Source organism: Lontra canadensis, unplaced genomic scaffold (assembly GCF_010015895.1).
Source record: "Lontra canadensis isolate GAN:19392208 unplaced genomic scaffold, GSC_riverotter_1.0 scaffold3, whole genome shotgun sequence".
NCBI lineage: Eukaryota > Metazoa > Chordata > Mammalia > Carnivora > Mustelidae > Lontra > Lontra canadensis.
Window position 1 is genome coordinate 46,781,685 of NW_022630997.1, and position 26,199 is coordinate 46,807,883.

The 26,199-nt window shown below is 41.8% G+C and overlaps 1 protein-coding gene across 1 annotated transcript; it reads left to right on the forward strand.

Moving 5' to 3' along the window:
* The first annotated feature begins 24,754 nt into the window (after positions 1–24,754).
* On the forward strand, positions 24,755–25,695 carry ATOH7 (atonal bHLH transcription factor 7). Its single transcript, XM_032841897.1, has one exon. The coding sequence runs from the start codon at positions 24,755–24,757 to the stop codon at positions 25,211–25,213; it is 459 nt and encodes a 152-aa protein (XP_032697788.1). The 3' UTR covers positions 25,214–25,695.
* The last annotated feature ends 504 nt before the right edge of the window (positions 25,696–26,199 follow it).

Consider the following 26,199-nt stretch of genomic DNA (forward strand, 5'->3'; position numbering starts at 1 on the left):
GAGACAGAGATCTCTCTTCTTCTTGTAAGGGTATGAATCTCATCATGAGGGCCCCCGACTCAAGACCTAATCTGATGCTAATTACCTCCCACCCCAAATACCATCATGTCGCTGATTAGGACTTCAACTTATTAATTTGGAGGGACACAAACATTCAGTCCTTAACAGTTACACAACATTGTGAATGAATTCAATGCCACTGAGTTGCACAATTTAAAAGGGTTAAATGGGAGAGTGCCAAGGAAGTGTGCAAAATAAACATTCTTTAAAAAAGAAAAAATGGGAGTGCCTGGGTGGCTCAGTGGGTTAAAGCCTCTGCCTTCAGCTCAGGTCATGATCCCAGGATGCTGGGATTGAGCCCGTATGGGGCTCTGCTCAGCAGGGAACCTGCTTCCTCCTCCCTCTCTGCCTGCTTCTGCCTACTTGTGATCTTTGTCTGTAAAATAAATAAATAAAATCTTAAAAAAAATAAAAAATGGGGTAAAAGGCAAGCTTTATATCACATTTAGGTTACTGCAACAAAATATTTTTTTAAAGAATTTTTATTTATTTATTTGACAGAGAGAAACATAGCGAGAGAGGGAACACAAGCAGGGGGAGTGGGAGAAGGAGAAGCAGGCTTCTTGCTGATCGTGGATCCTGATGTGAGGCTCTATCCCAGGACCCTGAGATCATGACCTGAGCTGAAGGCAGACGCTTACAACAAAATATTTTTAAAAATACATTTATTCTAGGGGTGCCTGGGTGGCTCAGGGGGTTGAGCCTCTGCCTTAGGCTCAGGTCATGATCTCAGGGACCTGGGATCAACCGGAGTCCAGTCGGGCTCTCCGCTCAGCGGGGAGTCTGCTTCCCCCTCTCTGCCTGCCTCTCTGCTTACTTGTGATCTCTGTCAAGTACATAGATAAAATCTTTAAAAAAATACATTTATTCTAATTTAGTGGAGATTGGAATTGAACTAAATTAGAGGCCTGTGTTTATTTGTTATTTTTCTCTTTGGCATTACCCTTTTTTTCCTGTCAAAATAAACTTACAGAAATATTTGTAGTACAGCAGAAATGTTCCCCTGAACTATTCAAGAATTAATTTGCTAATCTGATACTCCATTATTCCAAATACTTTAGTATGTATTTCTTGAGAACAAGCACATTTTTTTCTCTTTTTTAAAAAAGATTTTATTTATTTATTTGAGAGAGACAGAGAAAGCACGAGGAGGGGGGAGGGGCAAAGGGTAAGGGATAAGCAGACTCCTTGTTGAGTATGAGCCCATGTGGGGCTTGATCCTAGAACTCTGAGATCTTGACCTGAGTGGAAGTCAGACATTTAACTGACTGAGTCACCCAGGTGCCCCCAAAAGGACATTTTCTTAAATACATACAATAAAATCGTCAAAATCTGGAAGCTAACTTGGATACCTTACTACTCATTCATCCTCAGACCTGATTCACATTTCAACAACAGTCCTTTATAAAAATATGCCCTTTATAGCAAAAAGGATCCAGTCCTAAATCACACGTTCCATCAGTTTTTCAAGTCTCTTCAGTCTTCAGTCTGAATATTGCTTAGTCTTTCCGTGACGTTCATGACATTTACACTTTTAGGAGTATAGACTAGTTTTTGTGTGGAATGTCCCTCAATTTGGGTTTGTGTGAGGCCTTTTTGTGGTTAGATCCAGGATGGGCATCTACAGCAGCAATACTGCAGAGGGGACACTGTGTCCTTGCAGCAATCCTTTTGGGTGGCACATGATTTCGATCAGCCCTGGGAGTGATGACCTTAACTCTGATTATTTGATTAAGGTGATGTCTGCCAGATTACTTCACTGTATAGTTACTCTTTTCCCCTTTGTGATTAATAAGCATTTTGTGGGGGAATACTTTAAAACCACTTAAATACCCTGTTTCTCAACAAACTTTCAACTTATTCATTCATTTTTAAAATATTTCTACAGATTCATGTTTTTCTACATTATATAATGGACTATAATTTATTACTGTTGGTATTTGTGTTGTTGCTCAAACATCCCAAGACTGGAATTTGGGAGAGAGTCCACTCGAGCTGGCTTTTGTCCATATCACTCTTTGAGCATTTCCTTGCTTTTTGGCACAATAAGATATTTCAGTTCATTTTGTACTTTCTATGCCCCAGATTTGGAATCAGCCATTTCTCCAAGGAGCCCTGGTTCCTTCTAGTGCAAAATTACATTTAGAAGCCAGGATCTAGTTGTTAGGCCTACTGGGTATTGCTGTTCTAGCCTCTCTCAGTAGACAGAGTTAGGGGATAAATGTTTTTTTCTCCCAGTTTTATTGAGAAATAATTTACATAAATCACTATAAATTTTAAGTGTATAGCTTGATGATTTGATTTACACATATTGTGAAATGATTAAGGAATATATGCTTATACACACATATTTATTTCTGTATCTATATATGTTGAAAATCATGCAGTCAAATGAATACCTCCAATTCTAGTCTAACATCACCAGTCCCTTCTGTATTTGTAACTCCCTTCACCAGCTGAAAAGTTGCCTTCATTATCCTCATTATGTTTACTTATTTGATCAGTGCCCCTGTTTGTAACCATTCCTACCTCTCCACCCCGGACCCTGCAGGGAAGTCCTGTTCTCCCTGCTTGGACTTTGACTCCCGTTTCAGGTTACCACTGTTATTACATGGATACTCTCCTTCCCTTGCTTGGATTCTGAACCCTGGTTCCCATCAGTGTCTGTGTGCCCTACATTAGGTATATGTCACCCCTTCGTATAAATTTACCTCTTTCTTACCTCAGGGCTTTTACTGAGTGCTGAGTGCTTAGTTTTGTTCTCATGTACTTGTTCATTGTTCTGATAAATACTGAGTTGTTAGAAGGTGGAGGAAGGTCAAAATGGATCCTCCAGACTGAGAAGTCATTTTAATACTGAAAAATGAAGGAAGCCACTCCATACCATAGACACAGAGTTTTATTCAGGATAACTTAGTGACAAGGCAATAGAGGGGGCAGATGGACGACTGAGGGCACTCTGAAGCTATTCTCTGTTGCTATCTGGACCTTAATCCCCAGCTTTTATGGAGTGAGAGGTTTGGTGGTAAGGTCACAGGGTAGTTATCTAAAGTGGCGCCCATCTGTGACCCAGAGGGGATCTCTACTAGTTAGCTAAAGTGGTGCCATCTGTGCACCAGAGGGAGCCCAACTTGGAGGGCCAAAGATGGAGTCAGTGCTGTCAGCACTCTCAGCTGAGTCTTCTTCCTTTTCTCTCCAACTGTCACTCCTTCCTTCCCCATTCCCCACCACAGGAAATTGTTATTGATAACCTGGTATATTCTTCCATGCTTTTCTCCATGATGATATAATCCATCAGCTTATACACACGGAGATATATAATTTTGGTTTTGTATGTTTGTTTCAAAATAATAGTGTCTATACCTCTCTACGTCTTTTTTCATGCAACAGTCAACCTCTTTAGATCTTTTAGCTCATTCTCCAGCTTATTCTAATGGTTGAACATTTTTCCACATAATAACTGTTCCACAATTTATTTGATCAGTCCTCTCAATCTCCTATTGAAGACCTTTACTTTATTTCCAGATTTTTACCATTACAAGCTGTATTACAGAAAGAAAATTTATTTTATTTTTTAATGTTCTGGTACTTTTATTTCTTGAGGGTAGGATGAGAGAGGCAATTCTGGTTTGAGGAATGTATGTATTTTTCATTTTAGTAGATATTGTCGGATAGCTTTCCAAAAAAATGTAGCTGTTCACATTGCCACCAACACTGCATCCTTTTTTACCACAAGCCCATTGGCAGAATTTTGCTAATCTAATAAGTGATAGCTCATTGTTACTTAATTTGCATTTACCTGATTAGGGAGGTTAAGCATCTTTTGATATATACTTGCCATTTGTACTTTCTCTTCTCTGAACTCTCTATTAATATATTTTGCCTATTTTCAATTGCATTTTGTTATGAGTTTGTAAAAACACTTCATATATTATGATTTTACCTGTCATAGGTATTTTATCTATGTGATTTTATCTGAGTGATTTTCATCAGACAATTTTTTAAAAGATTTTATTTATTTATTTGCGGGGCGGGGGGGTGGGGGAGAAGGAGCAGGAGTAGCAGCAGGCAGAGGGAGAAGGGGAGCCCGATGTGAGACTCAATCCCAGGCCTCCAGAATCATGAACTGAGCTGAAGGCAGATGCTTAACTGACGAAGCCACCCAGGCATCCCCCCTGTATATGTATTCTTCCAAAATAGTTTATTTTCAGGCTTTGCACAAATGAAATCATTCTGTATGTGTTCTTTTGTATCTTCTTTGCTTCATAATATGTTTGTGAGAATCTTCTACATTTTTGTGTGCAGCCAAAATTTGTTCATTTGTCTTGCTGTATAGCATGCCATTGAAAGAACATATCACAACCTACGTATTTAGTTGTTCCTTGCTTTAGTTTTTGTCAAAAATGCTGCTATGAATTCTTCTTTATGTGTTACAATGTACACATGCAAAATTTTCTCTATGGTATATACCCAGTGGCAGGCTTGCTGGGTCACAGGCTCTGCCTATCTTCAGCTTTTGTAGATACTTACTAATTGGCTTCCAAAGCAGTTGTACCAATTTACAGACAATCCTCTCTCCCATACAACAGTTCCCATTGTGTCACATCCTCACCAATCCCTAGTATGGTCAGATTTTTAACATTTTTTGCCAATCTTGTTGGTAGGTGGGTTACAAATATCTCATTGAGGTTTTAATTTCCATTTCTAGTTTATTAGTGAAGTTGAACATATTTTAGTTTATTGACAATTTCTACTTCCTTTATTGTGAAACATCTTTTCAAATTCATTCTCCATTTTTCTATTGGGCATTTTGCTTATTGATCTGTAGGAGTTCTGAATAATAAATTTTCCTTCCACCTCTGATCCTTACTAGTTTACCCTTCCCCTCCTCAGGGATAGCTGGACTTTCTCCATCCCAGCTTGCTCCCCTCAAGAGAGTCAAGGCCTCAAGAGAGTCAAGTGGAACCTGCATTCCCTTTTATGACCATATTAGTCACATAGTTTTACTTTTGCTCCTGGGGCAGGAACACAAATCCCACCCCTTGATGGAGGATTATTAATGTCACATTATAATAAAAGCCTATGAGGCTACAGCCATCCTTGGAAAAATACAATCTACCACATGGGTGTTTTGGAAAATTTCCCATATTCTTGGGGAAATTGGGACATAAATGGTTAGCAGGAACAAGGAATACCTTCATTTAAAAGAATGAAGTTTAGGGGGCACCTGGGTAGTTCATTGGGTTAAGCCTCTGCCTTTGGCTCAGGTCATAGTCCCAGGGTCCTGGGATGGAGCCCCGTATCAGGCTCTCTGCTCAGTGGGGAGCCTGCTTCCTCCTCTCTCTCTGCCTTCCTCTGCCTACTTGTGACCTCTCTCTGTCAAGTAAATAAAAAAATCTTAAAAAAAGGAAAAAAGAATGAAGTTTGGTGTAAATCCTGAGTCTTAAAAAATTTTTTTTTATATAGAGGAAGGGCAACTCCAGTTACTGGACTGTCATCAACTAACATATGGATGTGCTTATAGATCACCATCAAAAGCTTTCGAAAATGTTCTTAGCCTACTGAACAAGAAGAGACTTTGTAAGAACCAGAAAGAAACATTAAAGTGTCAGCTTTTAAAGACATTGGGGCTCACAAGCATACTTTGCAAAGTGGATGGGCCACTGAATTTGTACCACACTTACAGAGCAAAGCAGTGTTCCTTGGCTTAGCTCTTTGTTTTCATTTGTTTGGACTGCTGCAACAAAATGCCATAGATTAGGAGGCTTACAACAGCAAACATTTATTTCTCATAGTTCTGGAGTCTAAGATGAAGGTAGATTTGATATCTGCTAAGAGCCTGCTTCCTGGTTCATGGATGGCAGTCTTCTCACTGTGTCCTCACATGGTGGGAGGAGCAAGGGAGATCTTTAACGTCTCTTTTATAAAGGCACTAATCTCATTCATGAGGGCTCTGTCCTCATGGTTTAATTATCTCCCAAAGTCCTCATCTCCAAATACTATCATATTTGAGATTAAGTTTCAACATATAAATTTTGGGGAGACACAAATATTCAGTCTATAGCAGCCCTTTTAAAAAATTAACATATAATGTATTATTTGTTTCAGGGGTACAGGTCTGTGATTCATCAGTCTTACACAATTCCCAGCACTCACCATAGCACTCCCCAATGTCCATCACCCAGCCATCTCATCCCTCCCACCCCCTTCCACTCCAGCAACGGTCAGCTTGTTTCCTGAGATTAAGAGTCTCTTATGGCTTGTCTCCCTCTCTGGTTTCATCTTGTTTGAGTTTTCCTTCCCTTCCTTTATGATCCTCTGTCTTGTTTCTCAAATTCCTCATATCAGTGAGATCATATGATAATTGTCTTTCTCTGATTGACTTATTTCGCTTAGCATAATACCCTCTAGTTCTATCCATGTCGTTGCAAATGGCAAGATTTTGTTTTTTTGATGGCTGCATAATATTCCATTGTATATATGCACCACATCTTCTTAATCCATTCATCTGTTGATAGACATCTGGGCTATTTCCATCATTTGGCTATTGTGGACATTACTGCTATAAATATTGGGGTGCACATGCCCCTTCGGATAACTACAGTTGTATCTTTGGAGTAAATATCCAGTAGTGCAATTGCTGGGTCATAGGGTAGCTCTATTTTCAACTTTCTGAGGAAGATCCATACTGTTTTCCAGAGTGGCTATAGCAGTCCTTTTAAGGCAATACCTTGAAGTCACTGTTTCTTGATACTCTCAAATGCTTTTAGAGAGGCCAGAGCAGCTACTGTCAGAGTTGAGTGGTTTATGACTTTGTGTAAGAGGCATTTGAGGTTATCACAATACCTTTGGGCCAGGTTATTTTAAGTTACAATAGACAGTTTCACTAACCAACTGGAGGCTCTTTCTAGCTAAAATCATGATTTCAGCATAAAAGAAAAGAAGAGGTAAGTTAAATGTGAACACCTGTTCTTCTAAAATTGCTCTACTGCAGGTACCAGCCCTAGAGAGTTGGCAGATGGTTTTGTGTTTCTAAGCCTGACCTTAGCAGCCCTTCATCAATCTTTCCCTGATTGATTTTCAGGCAAGAGGAGACTCCGGCTTCCCAGGGTACCCAAGACACCTTTGATTTAGTTACTACCTGAAGACCAATTAATTAGCCCACACTGGTTCTCTCCAGTTTTCCTAACAAAGCTGGTTCTCTCCAGTTTTCCTAACAAAGCTAGGAAACACTGGCTGGGGCAACTTTTTACTAGCTCATTAATTACTGTCACCCCAGACGTGGATACTTTCAAAAGATAAAGAAAAGAGCATCATTTTGTATAGGGGAAGATGGGGGATCTCCAAAGCCTGTAGCTATCCTGCACTGTAATTCCTGTAGCCAAGGGGCTCTTGTCTTTCAGAAACCTCCACTGTTAGGACTGAAGCTATCAACTGCTTTTCCCATTGCATCTTAAGTCATGGAAGCCAAGGCAGGCTTGTTAATCATGAGAGAATTTGCCCTTGACTATGAGGCACTTTTTATTTTTTAAATTTCCTTATTTTCCTTTTCTTTCTTTCTTTCTTTCTTTCTTTTTTTTTTTTTTTTAGATTTATTCATCTATTTGGGGGGAGGAGAGGCAGAGGAAAAGGGACAGAGAGAATCCCAAGCAGACTCTTGGTAAGTGCAGAGCCCTTTGTGGGACTCAATCTCACAACCCTGAGATCATGACCTGAGCCAAAACCAAGAGTCAGATGCTCAACTGACTGAGCCACCCAGGCACTCCAAGTTTTTTTTTGTTTTTGTTTTTGTTTTTTTTTTTAAGTCAAATGGGATTTTTTTTTTTTAATGACACAGAATTAATTCATAATCAACTCTCAATTCTCCTTTGGGTAGATTATCTGGGGATCTCACTTCCCCCCACCCCTTTTTAAAAAGATTTGACAGAGAGAGAGAGAGAGACAGCAAGAGAGGGAACACAAGCAGGGGGAGCGGGAGAAGAAGCAGCAGGCTTCCCACTAAGCAGGGAGCGATATGGGATTGGATCCCAGGACCCTGGGATCATGACCTTAGCTGAAGGCAGATGCTTAATGAGCCACCCAGGCGCCCCTCCCTTTCTTTCTTTCTTTTTTAAAGGGAGAGGATCTTAAGCAGAGCATATAGACTGAAGCGGAGCTCAATCTCATGACCCTGAGACTATGACCCGAGCCAAAATCAAGAGCAAGACACCTAACCTACTGTGCCACCCAGGCTCCCCTGGGGATCTCACTCTTGACACCCACTCAGCCAGTTTCCCCTTGTCTATCTCTCACCTGGCCCCATTTCGCTCCTAGTCCTTCCTCAGTCTTTGCTCTTCATGCCCAGCTAAGGCAAAGCTAGGAAGAGTCAGGGCTGGATGTAGAGATGTGCGGGATTTGATAAGAAATACCAGAACAGGGGCATCTGGGTGGCAGCTCATGTCATGACCTCAGGGTCATGAGATTGAGCCCTGAGTCTGCCTGAGATTCTCTCTTTCCCCTCTTTCTCCGGTCCTCCCCCCACTCTCCCTCTCTGTCTCTTAATAAATAAGTAAAATCTTGAAAAAAAAAAGTACTAGAACAGCATACCCATTTTTAGGAATCATTACTTTGACTCTTCTCCTTTAAGAGTAAAACCAGAAGTTGATTTTGGCTACCAAGAACTTCCTCCTCATGATGGCATTTACACATGATATTTAAAAGATAAACTGAGGCATATTAAAAATTTCAAGAGTTTGAGCAAAAATCAATTCCAATCTGGCAGTGCTAAACCAGAAAGTGATTAGAAATGCTCCACCAACAGGAGCTATGGGCCAAATGTTTAATGAAAAGACTTGGAAACAGAGCAAGTAAATTATTTGATTGGCTATAGCTTAAGGAGCTGCATTATTTGTGAAAGCCTAGTTGGCTGTTTATGACTGGTTGTCCTTAGGTTTTGGTTTCTTAACCTCCAGGCATTTACAGGCTTAGGTCTTGGTTTGCTTATAAAGGGGCTAAGGCATTAGAACCACCTCAGTCTTGTAGCCTCCTTGTTTAAGTAACTTAAAAGTAGTGTATGCATTAAATTTTTTGTATTATGGAAAATTTAAAAAGTGCACAAAAGCAAAGAAATACCATAATTATTCCTCCCAGTCCCTTCCACTCTATATTCATTATGCAGCTTTGATGTTTATCAAGTCATGACCAATTTTGTTTCATATACACTCCTAACCCCAAGTGTTTTGTGTTCTGTGTTTGGATTCACCTGAAACCCTGTTTCCCCAGTTGAACCTATCCAGGAGGTGACCCTGGGTGCTGCAGACTCCTGTTGGTCTGTCTTCCACTCCGTCTTGTGGACCAAGGCTTGAGAACACCTCGAGTGTCACATTCTATTATACTTGATGGGGAAACTCGAGGCGTCCTGGTGGCGGGCAGGACAAAAGGACAGCTGTGCCGGGCTGATCACAAATTAGGGCATCTTTGGAGGTTGTCCTCCAATTCCCAATTAATTTTTAGGAGAGCTTTAATTATGCCATCAACAGTCCTCACTTAAACAATCACAGGCACTCTGGCTAGAGGGGACATGAGTGACAGACTAGATTTGCATAACCATTTACCCTAATTAGAATGTCAAAAGTTGGTGGCTAAGAGGCCAAGTTGTGCTGTGACTTAGTATCATTTTAATTTAGACCAATTTTCTATTATCACAACTGTCTTCCTCTTTGCCTCTCAGGTCCTCTTTCCTTTTAACTGATTTGTAGCAAAAACAGAATGGAAAACAGAGCAACTAACAACTCACTTGTAGGCTGAACTCCCGAGAAACTCTAAAAGGTTTCTTTCCTTAATCCAAGACATGATTTTAGCTTCTAAATAAACATAATTGCATGGACATTTAGATGTAGCACTAGTAATTTAGGTAGTTCACTTTGAACCCAGAAGCCTGCTCTTTGCATACGTGTGTGTGCACGCACGCGTGTGTGTGGGTATGAAGTGGAAGAATCATCTTCAGGTTGTCCCAGGAGAAAAAAATAGTGTCTTTGTATAGTCACTTTTATTCCAGTGCTTTAACACAAGGATTAGTGTGTAATATCAATTGTAAGATACACTCATTAATAGATAATTTTGTTTTTAATAACGTGGAAAGCTTCTGTAATCAACGTTTTGGACTATGAGATTTGAAAACTACAAAGCAGGCTGAGAATAAACAGAACTCCAGGTCTCAGGCATAGGAACCACCCTAACCCATTAGAGACAGTTTAGGCACGCATGGGTGATTTCTGGGTCCAGCGGCTGAGCTACTTACCCAGGTCGTAGTTAAATCAGGCATCCTCTGTCTTTCCGCCCTCATTCCCTTTCAGCAGCAGGAGGCCACCTATTTAATTAGTTGGGGGTGGGAGCGTCTGTAATCTCCTGGGGGCAGCTTTAGTCCCAGGGTTGGATAAGAGGGTGACTCCAAACCCGGGTGTGGCTGGCCTCTCCCAGGCAACATATGGGGAACCCACCATGCCTTCAGCCCAAGTTCCAGTGGCAAGCATTAGTGGAGAGGCCTTCCCTGCTGGGAACACACCCTGTAAAGCCAAGGGCAGGTGGCGTCACTAGTAGAGGTCAAGCAGTTCTTAGACCAAACAGCATCTGGCGAACTATGCCAATTGGAAATCAATGTCCCTCCTGGGTGGGTTTAATTTTATGGTTGTTTGCACAAACTTACAGCCCCTAATGGGAAGGGCAGAGCTCAGAGCAGCCTCCCAGGATTGTTCCAATGGAGTCTGATGTCTTCACAGCCTGTCGATAAATTGAATTAAAGAGTTTTGTTTAGTAGAGGCTAGGGTTGGAGCCTGGTTTCAGGCTAAGCCAGACTATAGTAATGGTGGGGTTAGCCACTATTTATCCAAGGCCTGGAGGTCTGACCACAAATGCAATACATCTAAGTTCCCAAAGACTACCACATCATCTCCAGCCTGAGGGAGACATGTGGGCTCCGCTGCATGTGGCAAAATTGGATCATTATGTTCGATGTTCTGATGCCATGTTAAGCAGGCCAGTATTCTCTGGACTGACATAGATTTTATTTTATTTTATTTTTTTAAAGATCTTATTTTTATTTATTTATTTGACAGACAGAGATCACAAGTAGGCAGAGAGGCAAGCAGAGAGAGAGAGAGAGAGAGAGAGAGAGAGGAGGAAGCAAGCTCCCTGCAGAGGAGAGAGCCCGATGCAGGGCTCGATCCCAGGACCCTGGGATCATGACCCGAGCCAAAGGCAGAGGCTTTAACCCACTGAGCCACCCATGCGCCCCGGGCTGACATAGGTTTTAGAGTGGTTAAGACGCTATGTTCTGCAGGCAGACAAATTCAGGTTCCATCACTCACCAGCAGAAGGAACTTGGGACAAGTTTCTAACCCCTCTAAGCCTCATTTTCCTCATAAATCTCAGGTACTAAAAATGGCAAAAAAGACAATAATGAAAATTCTAGCCAAATATGAGTAAGATAGACAGTTAAATATGCAGGAACCAAGTGAGTAGTGCTGGTTTTAAAATATTGAATGTTAACATTTTTACAATGGAAGTCCATAGTCTTAAAGCTGTATGGGAAGTCTTCAAGTTGCTCATTTCTCCCCGTTTGGACTCACTAGTTTTTCTTGTTTTTCAACAAAGAGATGAAGATCCAGGCACTTATTTTGATTTACCCTGTAATGAATGGGTTCTTGTGTTAGGAGGACTTCATGCCAGTCTCTGGTCCAAATAGAACCAGAACTCCAGGGAACCCAGCAGTAGTCATGTAACAGCTTCTGTCACATTCCTTAGGTAGGTCACTCCCCCGAGAGAGCTGGGTAATCAGGATCTAGTGATGACTTAAGGGAGAAAAACTTTTGTGTACCTGGGGATGGGGTTGCTTTCTTCAGGGCCAAAACTCTGCTGGAGGTGGGCCTGCCTAGCCATATGTACCCCAAGGCTTCCTTTCCCCCACCAAAGACTGTTTTATTGCAATGGACACCAAGGGAACAGGGGCAAGGAGCCCCGCTTCTGGGTGCGGCGGGGGGAAGAGGACAGGGGAAGAAGGGCCAGTTCTCCCAGATGAACAGAGAGCAGCGGCGGTCAAAGAAACTGTGCTACAGCCCAAACTGCAGCTTCCCTGAGACGCTTGGTTTCTTTCTCCTTTATCTGCAGCTTCAGGTGAATCCCCGTCACTGGGGCAGGATGAAAGGGTACCCCTTTCTCTAACAGACACAAACTGCAGTGGCTTCTGGTCACAACCAAGCCCCTGATGACTCCATTGTTGTTCCCTAGCCACAGCTAGAGACACTTGACCGGCTGATCAGTCCAATTCTCTCTCCCGGGTATTTGAAAACTTGACTGGAATAGACAAGTGGGCTGGGCAGTCATCTCATGATAGTGGTCTAGGACCAAGAGCAAGGGCTCCTCAGGTCCCAGGTCACCTTCATTCATTCACCTGCCAGGGAATACATTAAGCTTCCTTTGATTTGGTCAGCTACTCCTCATATCATTTCTTGTCTCCATTTTGCTTAAAGACTGGTTCTGTTTTCCTTTTTTCTTCTGCAATAACTTTAAGTGATACTGTTTCCTACTGAAAACTTTTTAAAAAGAGGTAGAGAGAGGTGAATTTTATACAGTAGGCTTATGATGTTTGCAAGTGGTTTAATGTAAAACTTTTGGGTTTTCCAACCTTGAGAATATAATTCTTAACTTAAAATTTCCCTCATAAAAGGCATCTTCAACCATGAGACCTATAAGACTACCTGGAGATGCATGTACCAGGTGGCTAGCCAGCTGGACTTGTTCCTTGGCTAAGTGATTTACATCTATGTCTGGAAGTCTAGGCCTCCACAAAATGACCAAGTTGGCTTCCTCAAGAATAGGTGACATTGGAGTGCTATTCCTTCAAATGTCAAAGGTCTCTGAAAAAGGGTCTTGGGCTCATCTAAGCCACACAAATGCATGAAGCCAAGTACACTAAAAATTTTTTTAAATTTTATTTACTTCACAGAGAGAGAGAGAGAGAGAGAGAGAGCAAGAGAGGGAACACAAACAAGGGGAATGGGAGAAGGAGAAGCAGACTGCCCGCCAAGCAGGGGCCCAATGTGGAGCTTGATCCCAGGACCCTGGTATCATGACCTAAGCTGAAGGCAGATGCTTAACAACTAAGCCACCCAGGCATCCCTACAATTTTTTAAAAAGTTTTATTTAAGTAATCTCTATACCCCACATGGGACCCAAACTCACGACCCTGAGCTCAAGAGTTGCATGCTCTTCTGACTGAGCCAGCTAGGTGCCCCCATTTTATTCTTTATGAACTACAATATTACCTTCAGTGATTAATTGGAACAGCCTCAGCTATGCCAATCATCTAGTGAGCAGGCCAAGGGTTTCCTTCCATTACTACTAGAAATGGCTTCTTCCAAAGGATCCATACTTCTAGTCCATGTTTGGATGCTGATTCAGACTGGGAAGACTCTAGCCCCATCTTCTCCAAAAAGCTTCCTCTGAGGATCCAAATGTGAGGTTGGTTCCTTTTATCAATGATAACTCTGAAGATAGGTAATATCCCAGAGCAAGAGATCAAAGTCTCCCAGCTCCCTCAAATAGGGAGACTTTCCATATGGTATCACCAAGGGTTGGTTAACTCCGCAGCACAGCTAAAGACACAAGTCCCCTTCAATTTCTTCTCTTTTCTGGCAATGGAGTTCATCCTCGCCCCATGGCCATGATCAGGTTGCTTCCAGATGGCTACCTTTGGCACAATCCATCTTCACTTCTATAAGAGCCACTCAGAATATCAGCGGCACTATTTTAGCTTCCCATAGACCACCTGATTCACCGAAACTTTCTCCACGCTTCCTGGAGTTTTCATGTTTCCATGTCATGAGTTAGCAGTTAAAGCCCTCTTATGGAACTCCCCACCTGATGACTCTTGAGCCTTCCATTTGTTTCTCTGTCTCCCACCCTCCCTTTCCTACCCACATGGTAAATAAAAGGACTTGGAACAGACCAGGGGGAAGCAACTAGGTGCATCACCAGGCAGGTCTTGGGTAAAATCAGAAAAGAGTTGGATTAACTTCTGGGAATCCAGAAGCAGACTCTGTGGTTTGACTGAAGTACAAAGAGGGTCACCTCCTTGACCCCAAAGCACTGATGCTGACCACTAGCACCTAAAGACACACACTGCTCCTGTTCTGTCTCCATTTCCGAAGCATTACCCAATAGAACTCTGAAATGGAAATTTTCTACTGACTAATTTCTTTCTAATTTCAGGAGCTCATATTGTGTGATCAACTTGTGGCAGCCCCCTTCTTTTTTACTTTGTATTTTGCAGAATTTCAGACAGGAAGAATAGTATAATGAGCCACAATATGCCCATCACCCAGCTTCAACAATTATTAAGTCATAGGCAATCTTGTTTTACCTATACTTCTACCTATTTCTCTCTGTCCCAGATTATTTTGAAATAAACTCCACATATTTTATAATTTCATTTGTGAATATTTCAGTATATATCTCTAAAATATAAGGGCTTAATATAACCATGATATCTATTTATCTAAAATAACTTGCCAACAATTAATAAATTATTATTATTAATTCCTTACTATTAAGTACGCAATCAGTGTCCAAATTTCCCCGATTGCCTCATACATATTTATAATATTGGTTTATTAGATTCAGGATCCAGACAAGATCCATACATTGCATATGGCTAATATGGTTCTAGTCTCTTATTATAATTCCATAGGTTCCCACTTCAATTTTTCCTTTTTCTCAGGCAGTATATTTGTTGACAAACGATTTTTTGTCCTATTGAGATTTTCAGTTCTGGATTCTGCTGATTGCCTCCCTACAGTATCTCTTAACATGTTTATCTTCTACATGTTAGGCAAATTGTTAGATATAGAGGACTAATAACATTCAGGTACAAATTTGTAGTAGGTATACTAGTAATGTTGTGTTTTTCCATCAGGAGGTACAGTATCTGCTTCTGTCTCTTAACTCTTTCTAGTGGGTTAACTGAACAATAATTAGAAGCACTCAAATAACAGAGGTGGGTTATTCGCAGGCACACGTCCACCAGCAGGCCTTGGGCAATAAACTGTGGGTTGGGACAGTTTGAATCTGACCCTGCCACCAATGCCTTTCTCTCTACTGGCACTTCCTTCCTTCCTGGGTCCCTTTATATTCATTCAAATTCTGTCCTGACTGAGCAGCGAACCTCTGATCATCCTCCTTGACAGCTAGATTTTTGCCCTGAAAATTTTCCCAGCCTCAACCTCTCCCAGCACATCCATCGAACCATTGGAATTACCAGAGAATTTGCATGCTTCAAATAACTTTGTAAGAGATATCTTCAGGACTCAAAAGAATGACTAGAATGCAGTGGAGAAGGAATTAGTTCATTAATTTCAGAACTGCAAGTTAGACTTTTGAGTGTAAAGATATACATATTTTTAAAAGACTTTTGTTTATTTGAGAGAGATGGAGAAAGCATATGAATATACAAGCTGGGGGAGAACCAGAGGGAGAGGGAGAAGCAGACTTCCCACTGAGCAGGGACTCTGAGATCATGACCTGAGCTGAAGGCAGATGCTTAACTGACTGAGCCACCCAGGTACCCCAAAATATACAGATATTTAAAAAAAAATCAAATGCTAAAATATTTTAAGATAGTCTCTTCCTGAAATGTAAGATTATGGATTCAGCTTGCATTTTCCAAAATTTTTGTGCTTGGATACTGCTCTCTGGATATCCTCCAAGATGAAGAGTTTCTATGGCCACATAATTTGGGAAACTCCATATATCTCATCCTGAGAAGGACCATGATCATAGTAAAAGGTCTGAAAAGTCCTACAGTAAAAAGCCTGTATAGCTTTGTTAAAACCAGAATTTTCTTTTCTTTGTTGAAGGGTAACAGTTTCAGAATACTCTTTGGGAAACCAATAAAGCTGATCTTCTGGGTAAAGTGAGGTATGAGAGAAAGAGGGCACTGGGGGCTAGAATCAGCACTTTGGAATTTCTTTGACCCACTCGAGTCTGGGGATATTGAGGAGATTGAATTGATAAGAGGTTCTCATAATGGGCTTCTGCAGAAAAGTTGTGTTCTAGTATTTCTTGGCCTAAAGTCATCAAGTATTAAAGTAAACTTTTGGCTTCCATCTGAGATGACTTACCTGTTTCCTGCATACCATCATGGGGCATGGAGGCACAAACCTATGTTTCATGGGCCCCAAATCAACATTCATCAGTTAGTAGCAAAGCAAATCTGCTTAGTGATTCATGTGACTTAGAGTGACAGATTATATGGAAAGTGGGCTTTAGCTCCTGGGGAATAGGATGGATGTGCTGGAGGAAGGGGGCTATGGGCATCACTTGGCATCAGAGCAATGCAGCCGGCAGTGGTTGCATAACTGGTAAAGCACAAGGTGCTCAGCTGTCTGGGTCCCTGAAGCCTCAAGAAGAGGCAGTGGTGAGAGGTAAACAGCAAGCAATGGAAGACCAGGGTTGGAAGAACTGACTCTGGTGAACTTGGCTTATGAGGGGGATGGTCAGAAGCCCAGGGTCAGAGGGATATTGAAAACTTAGGCTCTCTCTCTTTTGGTATTGACATCCAAGAATCTGATATGTGAGGAGATGCAGAAGCAAGAAGCCATAGGTATGGTGAGATGTGGAGATGACAAGTCCTGGGGCTAGGGAGGTGTATATGGGTTGAAGCAGGCCATGAGTCCTCTGCTGTGAGAACAGCAAGTGTCCAGGTCCTGGGAAGAGAGAGCTCGTGGTAAATGAGGGATCTCCTTAACCACACTGAGGGTCAGGACAGGCCTTTAGGAATCTAAGGAGGAGGGCATACTGTGTGTGTGTGTATGTGAAAACATGTAATTGCAGGAGGGTCTGAAGAGGAAGGTTAAACTTAGTAAGTCCTCAGGAACCTTTGATTCTCTCCCAGGTACATCAGATACCAAGCTCAGGGCTAGGTACTAATTCTAAATTTTAGTAGGAGATGGAGCTCCAAGGAAACCTAAGATTTGGTTCACAGAAATAGGCTAATCTGTGCCTGCAAGCTACCAGTCCCACTGCCTACTGTTAAGCAGGGCTAAGACAGGTTGGAACGGATACAGTGGTGCACATAAATTTCAGCACCTTTAATGAACATCTGCTATGTGCCGGCCATAATACTAGGCACTGGAGGTACCCTAAGGCCCTGTCCCTAACATCACAAGACCTAGTGCAGCACAGAGCATGCGCTCTAGGGAGAAAGGGAACTGGGTTTCAGATCTACTCACCGGCTATGCAGTTTGGTTTAATCAGGGCTTTGAATTGTCTTGGTCACAAAATGAAGATTCTAACAACCCCTACGCAAAGGGTATTGTGAAGGTAGGAATTAATGCCTGCTAACCATTTAGTGTTTCCTGAAGGCATTACTTTATTTATGGTGATGACATTGGTTTCTTTAGCTTAAGGTCAGCCTGAATAAAAACTTCAGTCAACCAAGCAGCTAACACATATTTATCAAACACTCTAGCAAGACCCAGGTATCCGAAATTTGCCTCTTCCTTCAAAGAACTTATAACTTATTTGGAGAAATAGGAAATGAATTCATAAGAGGATACCAACAATACCAGTTTGAGGGTAGAGATTTTTGCACTGTGGTCAACTCTATTTCTAGCACCTGGCACATAGTAATTTCACTAAATATTTGAATAAATGAAAGTTTGAAACAATGAAACAAATTGGTATATGGTTGCCAAAGGAATAGGAAAGCACATATACTCCTATGGCTACCAATGCTGGATACCACTTGGAGACAGCCAGGAATCTGACTGGTATAGATATCTAGTGAGCTAGGCATGACCTCTTTTTGCTCCCTGCTCAGTGAAGGTCAGTAGGAGGCTGGGGCACAGACAGGAAAGTAAGACTCAAACATGATGGCGAGGCGGAACAGGAACACAGGAATTAAAAGACCCAAATCTTTGGACATTTAGAAAAACTTGTTCAGCCAAGCTGCTGAAATTGCACAAAGAAACTAAAAAGCAACATCAACTAAAATAGAGAGAAAACCACTTCCCCCTGGGGCAGGGAGTGGGTATCAGCGGCTGGCCTGGGCCAGCAAGGCCTCTGGGCTTTAACTCTGAGCTGACTCAGGTACTGCCTGAAACCTGGATTGTAATGAGAGCCACCCTTTGGGGAAGTAAGCCACCTGCTCACTGTGAAACAGCAAATACCACAATTTCAGAGCAGAAACAAAAGCAGCAAGTCTGCTGCCACTGCTTTGGAGGGCACAATTTCCCCCAAAAGAGTCCATTTGAGCAGGAAGAAAAAGAGCTGTGTTCCTAGTGGAACAGTGTCTACTCTCCCTTTGTGTGTGGGGTCCCTTCATTTACCTTTTCCTCCTCCTTTCTTTTTTTTTTCCTACCAAATTTCTTTTCTTTTTTTTTTTTTAAGATTTTATTTATTTATTTGTCAGAGAGAGAGAGAGAGAGAGAGGGAGGGAGAACACAAGCAGGCAGAGTGGCAGGCAGAGGCAGAGAGAGAAGCAGGCTCCCCGCTGAGCAAGGAGCCCGATGCGGGACTCGATCCCAGGACCCTGGGATCGTGACCTGAGCCGAAGGCAGCGGCTTAACCAACTGAGCCACCCAGGCATCCCTCAACCAAATTTCTTGAGCATTTTATGAGCTAGACACAATTCTATGTACTAAAGATACAGCTAGGAATAGTACAGATGAAACCCCTGAATTCCTGGATTTGCCAAAGAGCGAAGGACATAAAGCATCAGATAGAACAGGAGTAGAATGACACAATGAAGCCACCTGGGAGTGGGGAGAGATCTGGGGGAGATCTGGGGAAACTGTATTTGAGGCCAAGGGAGCAACCAGGGAAGAAGCTCCAAGGTGGGGGAAAGCATGGGATGTGGAGGAAGAGCAGCCTTTTGAGAGGGCAGCAGTAAGAGATGATGTCAGAGGGTTGGGGTCACCAGCCAAAATTCTTCTTCCTCCAGAGCACAGTAAAATCTCTCCACTCTGAGCCCCTAATGGTACTAATCACATACTGTTTCATGCGTAGGACAGTGGTCCCAGCTTTTCTGATCATACGCTCCTATCAGAGAAAAAAAACAACAACACTGGTATATACTCATATATAAATATACGTTTTTATATTTTGTGTGCCATAAATACACCCCAAGATAGAAATTTAAAAAATGAGATAAAATAAATATCAGCAGAATTTCTTTTTCTTTCTTTCTTTCTTTCTTTTTTTTTTTTTTTAAAGATTTTATGTATTTATTTGAGAGAGGGAGTAAAAGAGCACAAGCAGGGGGAGAGGGAGAGGGAGAAACAGGCTCCCCACGGAGCAGGGAGCCCGATGCGGGACTCGATCCCAGGACCCTGGGATCATGACCTGAGCCTAAGGCAGACGCCTAACCATCTGAGCCACCCAGGCACCCTATCAGCAGAATTTCTAATCTTCTCACATACTCTAATGGACTGTCTTGTGTGCTGTATGGGGACTATAACACTGGTTTACGACTCAGGGTTAGTTTTTTGATGGGTGTTGGGTCTTATCTCCACAACTGGATTGTGAATTCCATTAGGCTAAAGGCTGTCATCCCTGATGTTGTCTGGCACAGGGTTGAACAGATGGAAACAGTAATTACTGGTGGACACACAGACAAGGAGACACCTTTGTATAGGGTCTTCGCTGGGAGGCAGGGATGGGTCCTGTGATTTTGCTGTTGCCTGGAGAAAAGATTCCTTGTACCAGTCCAGGGTTCAACCAGTAAAATGGGGCCACTGTGTGGACTATGGAAGAAGGAATTTATTATAAGGATGATGACTTACACAATAGGGCAAGGGGCTAAGAGTGCAAGGGTCTTGAAGGGGTTGTTGAAGCATCAAGGAATAGTCACTAAGCAACCCTGGCTTGGGTGAATGAGGAAGAGCTTGGAGTTGGGTCCAGGAGGCATGTATTTCCAGGGGCTGAAATAAGACTAGGTGGGGAGGTGTTGTGCGGTAGAGCTGGCAGTCGGGAGGGAGGAGTAGAAACACAGTGAAAAAGTTCAAGAACAAATGGGAATCTAGGTGCACCCTTGTCTGTTTTTCATGGCCTCTAACCTGAAATAATGTTCAGAACATGTTGACTTCACTTCTGCTTCCCAAAGCTCATGTAACTTCCTTTTGCCCACTTCAAATCCAGAATGACACAGGGAAAGGCATTCTGAAAAACATAGCTTCTGGTCCAAATTTACCATAGAACAGTGCAGCCCATCCCTTGGATTGATTCCCTTTGTTCTGCTTCTAGACTCATGAAAAGAAATCATAACTGATTTGTCTTCTCAAAAAGACCTCAGTACCAGGAAGGGAAGGCCTGGATGGTGAATGCAAATATTCCAGTCACTGGAAAAATAGAGCATCTCCTGAAAATTAACACTTTAAAATATGTGTCTGTAACTACAAAATTAAACCTCAAACTATAATACAATCCCCAAATTTACTAGCCAGTAAGTCCCTGAGCAGCAAAAGGGAAAAGGAACTCCTTTCAATTTACTCTTCTCTCCCTGTTCCTGCTCCTATGGAAGAGAAGAAAAATAAAGCAAAAATGAGCAGAAAGGAGGGGAGGCTAATCTACATCTTGAACAATTGCCACAGATCATTTTATTTACCCAAATAAGCACTTGTGCCGCGTTTAACTGTATGCCAAACACAGACCAAAGTGTTTACAAAGATTAACTATCTAATCCTCATACCAAATCTATAAATTGGTTCTATTATTACCCCTCTCTTTAACAGATTAAGTTAAGAGGCATAGAGAAGTTAAGTAAGTTGCCTAAGATTGCACAGCTGGGATTCACATCATGACTAACCGTAGCTTTATGTATAAAAGATTCAAACAATGATTCATTAAGTTCATTTTCATTATCATTTGTAAAATCTACTCACAACATGAAGTATTAGTTGTCATTTAAAGAGTGACTTCTTTAGGGACCAGGCAGGTTCTTTACAGCTACAGTCTCATCTAATGCTCTCTACTGCCCTTTGAGGTAGGTATTATGATTCCGCTTTGCAGATGGAAAAATAGAAGTGATCTGTGTAAGGGCACACAGCTAGCTGACAGGAGATACTGGACTCAAAACTGACTCCAAAGATGGTGCTTAACCCAGACACTAAGAGGAGGCTAAGATCCACTATGGAGAAGAGTGAATGCAGAGTCTAAACCATGCAAGTCAGTCTGGCTCATGGTGAGGAGAAACTAAATCAGACTGTCAAGTCAGAATTTTCAAGCAGTGTATGAAGCGATGGGGGTTGGAGAATCACCTGGGGCACTGTGGTAAGCCCATACTTTCTGGAGATAAGTGATCACTTCTGGGGCCTGGGATGGGAACCCCTGCATCCTTGTCAACTATCTTTAAAATAATATTGCTCCTATTTTTCTACTCCTACAGATGTAAACTCCTTCTATGTCTCCCTCTCCCCCCATTTCCATCTGGTAGTTTTGATTTCTGGCCAACCCTGCGATATAAAGTAACTGCCAGTTCCCTTGGTAAGATCATACCTTCAGTATAGAAACAAAGTGGGAATTTCTGAGATGCATGTTCTTCTGGCTCAAATGGTGGTATTTTCTGGTAAGAATTAATTTTGCATTCAAAATGTGGAGCTAATGTGTATGTTCTTTATGAGGTGAAGGAATGCAAATCATTCATATGGGTTATTCACTAGGAATGCACTCATTCTGTAGCATCTATCTCTCATTTACCTAATTTATTTTTCTAGCCATTCAGTTTGTGTATTACCCTTCATTGTCTAAGTGCTCTGCTAGACATTAGAGTTATAAAATAAGTTAACACTGTCCTTTAAGTACACAATTTCTAACTTTATTTTTGAAACCTTCACTAGTGACTTGTCTGACTTTGGGAAGTCACTGGTGGATCTCAGTTGCCTACCATAAACTGAGTGGCTCATATTAAGTGATCTTATAATTTGAAAGCCTCTAAAATCAAAGGACACAGGATATTTTAATACAGTCATAAAGTTGCTCAATACCTCTGAGCATACTGTTTAGCTTCTATGACACACCTTCTCCTCTATAAAATAAATGGGAGGTACTAGAGCAGACTTGAAAATGTGTATTCCAAGGATCTTTGTGAACAGGCTTTTCTAGGAAAAAAAGGTCTGTGTTCAAAAAGGTCTAAGAAATGCTGGAGTCAGGAGGTTTCTTTATCTTAGGACTTCTCAGAAACTTTACTGTACTAATTTTGCTTCATGTCTCTCCAAGCAGGAGATAGCAAATATGTTTCCCAAACTTGCTTGACAATGAAATCCTTTTCCCTTAAGGCCTCTCTGTAGTACTAATAAATTGTCCTTCAGAATACATTTAGGAAATGTCTTACTTCACACACTGTATACTCCTAAGGCCCTTTATTATAGCAATGTTCTCTATGTATCTCTATCTTAGATCAATTTCATGTCATAGATATCTGCTAGTTTATGTTCTTATGTGCTGTGTGCATACTGCTATTTTTCCTTTTTGGAAAAGTTGTGCTTTTGCTTCTCTTAGTACACAGGCTATAATCTCTCCAAACGTGAATATATGGCCTGCAAAATCACACATCTTATTAGCACTTTGATCAGTAGAGTCCAGAAGAAGCACACAGTATGTTTTGTGGGGCAACATTCCCAAGAGTGTCACAGAGGAGACTTTTTGGGGAAAGGGATGAGATATGTGAATATGACAAATAATAGGATTAATAGGGCAGATTTCCATAAGAATTCAAAAAATATATTTGACATTTTGATGATGAAATACTGTGGTCTTTCCTGTCACAGAATTACCATTCCTGACCAAGACTATTAGGACTCAGAGTAACAGAGCTGAGTGGCTCTGTGCAAAAGTCTGTGTTCAACATCTGTCACGCTGGAGATCATTAAAGTTCAATTGCATCCTATTGTCCTCCTGCTACTCAACTTCATTTCACTGTCATTGCTTCAGCTGGGGATTAATCAACTATTTATGGGAAGACTGGACTTGGGGAGTCAGGACATTCACAATGGGGTTTCAGTCTGAGGCTACCGTGGGGGAAGAAAGTTATAGTAAAAAGACTCCTGCTTTGTTAGAGTTTGTTGAAAACTGAATTAAACAAAAATATCTGAGAATAATGCTGACATCATTCATATTTCAAAAGAAGAAAGAACGTACTTGGTATTCCTGAAGAATCCAGAAATGATCCTGGCTTGAATCTATTCAGAGCTGGTTTCTTTGCCACTTTACTCTTCCTTAAGAGCTAGAAAAAAGCTGTGATGAGAGAATCAAATTAACGGGTTCTCTGTATAAATCATATCATTATCAATAGTGGAAATGGTGCTTCGTTATTGTTCCTGAGGATAGCTGATACAACTGAAACATCCACGTAGTATGAAATATTTATGGCTTTATGAGATGGGGGAAAAAACTTCCATTAGGAATTATTTTTAAAAATCTCACAAATTACTTAGATGTTTCCATTTTGCACATATATGTGCATTATGATTAGTTTTATTAGATTTAAATGTCAAATTAAATAATTATCATCTCGATATATGTTCCCAAAACATTTATGAACCTTTTTCAGGGGAAATAGAGTATAAATTCTGAGTTAATTTGCCTAAGTATCCAAACTCATGCAATCCAGCTATGTAGCTAGAATATTTTTGATATACCATTAATATCTTTTGATATGTTACAATAAATTATTTGCAGAAAACAGCCAAATTATTTGGACAGTAGAATTTCAGGTCTGTAATATTAGGACCTACTAATTTGTCCCAACTTACTTAATAGCTAAGATAAAAATGTCAGTATGTCAGATCGGCATTAACCAAAAATGTCATACATCTTGACAAAGCTAAATCTCCTTAAACTTCTAACATATCTCTTAATTCCAAGACCAACATGTTCACACAAATAATTTCTAATAAATGTAAAACCTCAGTTAAGTTTTTGATACGTAAGCTGCTACTTGATATGGGAAAAGATGGACCAAGCTCTTTCCCCACCCCCACCCTGTTATTCTTTTGGGGACAGCCAGGCCACTCCAGATGGTGTGTTACTGTTGGACATAGCTTTGGAGAAACTTCAACAGACGAAGACTGTAATGTCAGGATTTTGCTGTGCGTCGTCCCCCTTCCCCCCTGCAGTTCCCAGGGTAGGAAGGTGCTGAGATGGAAGCTGAGGGACGCCCGCCCACCTGCCACCACCTGTTCACTCCCTCAGCCCTCTGCTATAAATTCTCCTCCTTCAAAGATTCATCCAGCACTCTCCGACAGCTACTGCGGAAAAAGCGCTCCTTCTCTCTCTGAGCATCTGGAAAGATTTCGTCTTCCTGAAAAAGAAGTCTCGGGCTTTCCCGGAGGATTTGAAAGATCTTCCCCAAACCAGCCACACCAAACTCTGCAGCAAGGAGGTTCCCTTCTCTTTTCCAACCTCACGTTGGGAAAATGACTTTCTCTTCAGCACCTCAGTTTCCCCTAAATTTGAGCAAGTGAAGAGACAGCAGTCTGGTTATCCAGTAGGACAGAAGGCGGGATCCCGTACTCCCCACTGTAATCTCTGATTCCACGCGAGTTGCTTTGTGTATGACTTACTCGCTCAGAAGAGCCACGTTGGGGAGCCGCTCGATAGACCGGCTCGCGCGCAGGTCCTGAGCGGGCGAGTGAGGTCAGAGCCTCACTCCTTCCGGCCTGGGATGAAGTCCTGCAAGCCCAGCAACCCCGCGGCGGGAGCGCGCGCCGAGTCCGCGTGCGCAGGCGGCGCGGAGTGCGCGGGTGCGTGCGCCGGGACTGGGCGGCTGGAGAGCGCGGCGCGCAGGCGCCTGGCGGCTAACGCGCGCGAGCGCCGGCGAATGCAGGGGCTCAACACCGCGTTCGACCGCCTGCGTAGGGTGGTCCCCCAGTGGGGCCAGGATAAAAAGCTGTCCAAGTATGAGACCCTGCAGATGGCACTGAGCTACATCATGGCGCTGACCCGTATCCTGGCCGAGGCCGAGCGATTCGGCTCGGAGCGGGACTGGGTCAGTCTCCATTGTGAGCACTTTGGCCGCGACCACTACCTTCCGTTTGCGAGCGCGAAGCTGCCTGGTGAGAGCGAGCCCTACGGCCAGAGGCTCTTCGGCTTCCAGCCGGAGCCCTTCCAGATGGCCAGTTAGGGCGCGCCCCCTGCCAGGGGGAGATGCCCAGTGATCGAGTTCCGGAGCCGTAGCCCTTTCCCCAGGAGGTGGCCAAGGATGCGTTCTTAGATTAAAACAGCAAACCTTCAGGTCACTTTTATTCGCGTCACCGGTTTTATGGACACGATTTTATTGCCTTTCTCTTCCTCCTTATCAGTATTTTGTAGACTACATTAATGGAACTTGTGAATGGTTTTGATTCCTGTGAAAATAATGCCCCCTCTCCCTTTTGAGGGACGACTTTAAGGGAAAACAATCTTAAGGAAAAATAGGATTAGGCTATACTGCAGTTTTAGTCCTCAGAGAAACAATCACTTTCTTAAACTTTGTAAGTTTGACCTGTTCGGGTGAAGTTACAGTATTCATTACGTGTGTATGCTTAAAACAGCTACCTACCCGTCGTGTAAATATACATTTATGCTTACTGCATTGTGTGTGTATGCATGAAGTAGTCATACTTTTTTTTTTTTTGCTAGAGTAAATGGCGTGAGTGCTCTGTATTTTTAAATGTATACATTATTAAAATATAGATTTTGTAATATAGAAATAAAAATGTGAGTTTGTTTTTTATGCTAAGTGCCCTGCTAGTTTCCTGATGGCAATAAAGGCCTATTTGGGGGCGATGATATTGAGTGCTTCCCTGAGTGAAGATGTGAAATGTTTAAATCTAATTGCACCAATTGGTAGATGTGCTCTTTTCTAATACTAAAAAAGGCAAGCTGATGAGAATACAAATAATTAATCTGAAAGCTTTCTCTGTAACTTGGAACTATAGATGTATTATTTTTTGTGTTTTTTTTAAAGGTTAAATTAATCGAAATAACATTTAGCTTTTAAATAGATATACAATTCCTCATTATTTTATTGAGGCCAATTACTACTAATTCTTACAAGTACCCAAATATATATATTTGTTCCTATATAGGAATATATATATCTTAATATTACATATATAAATATAACTA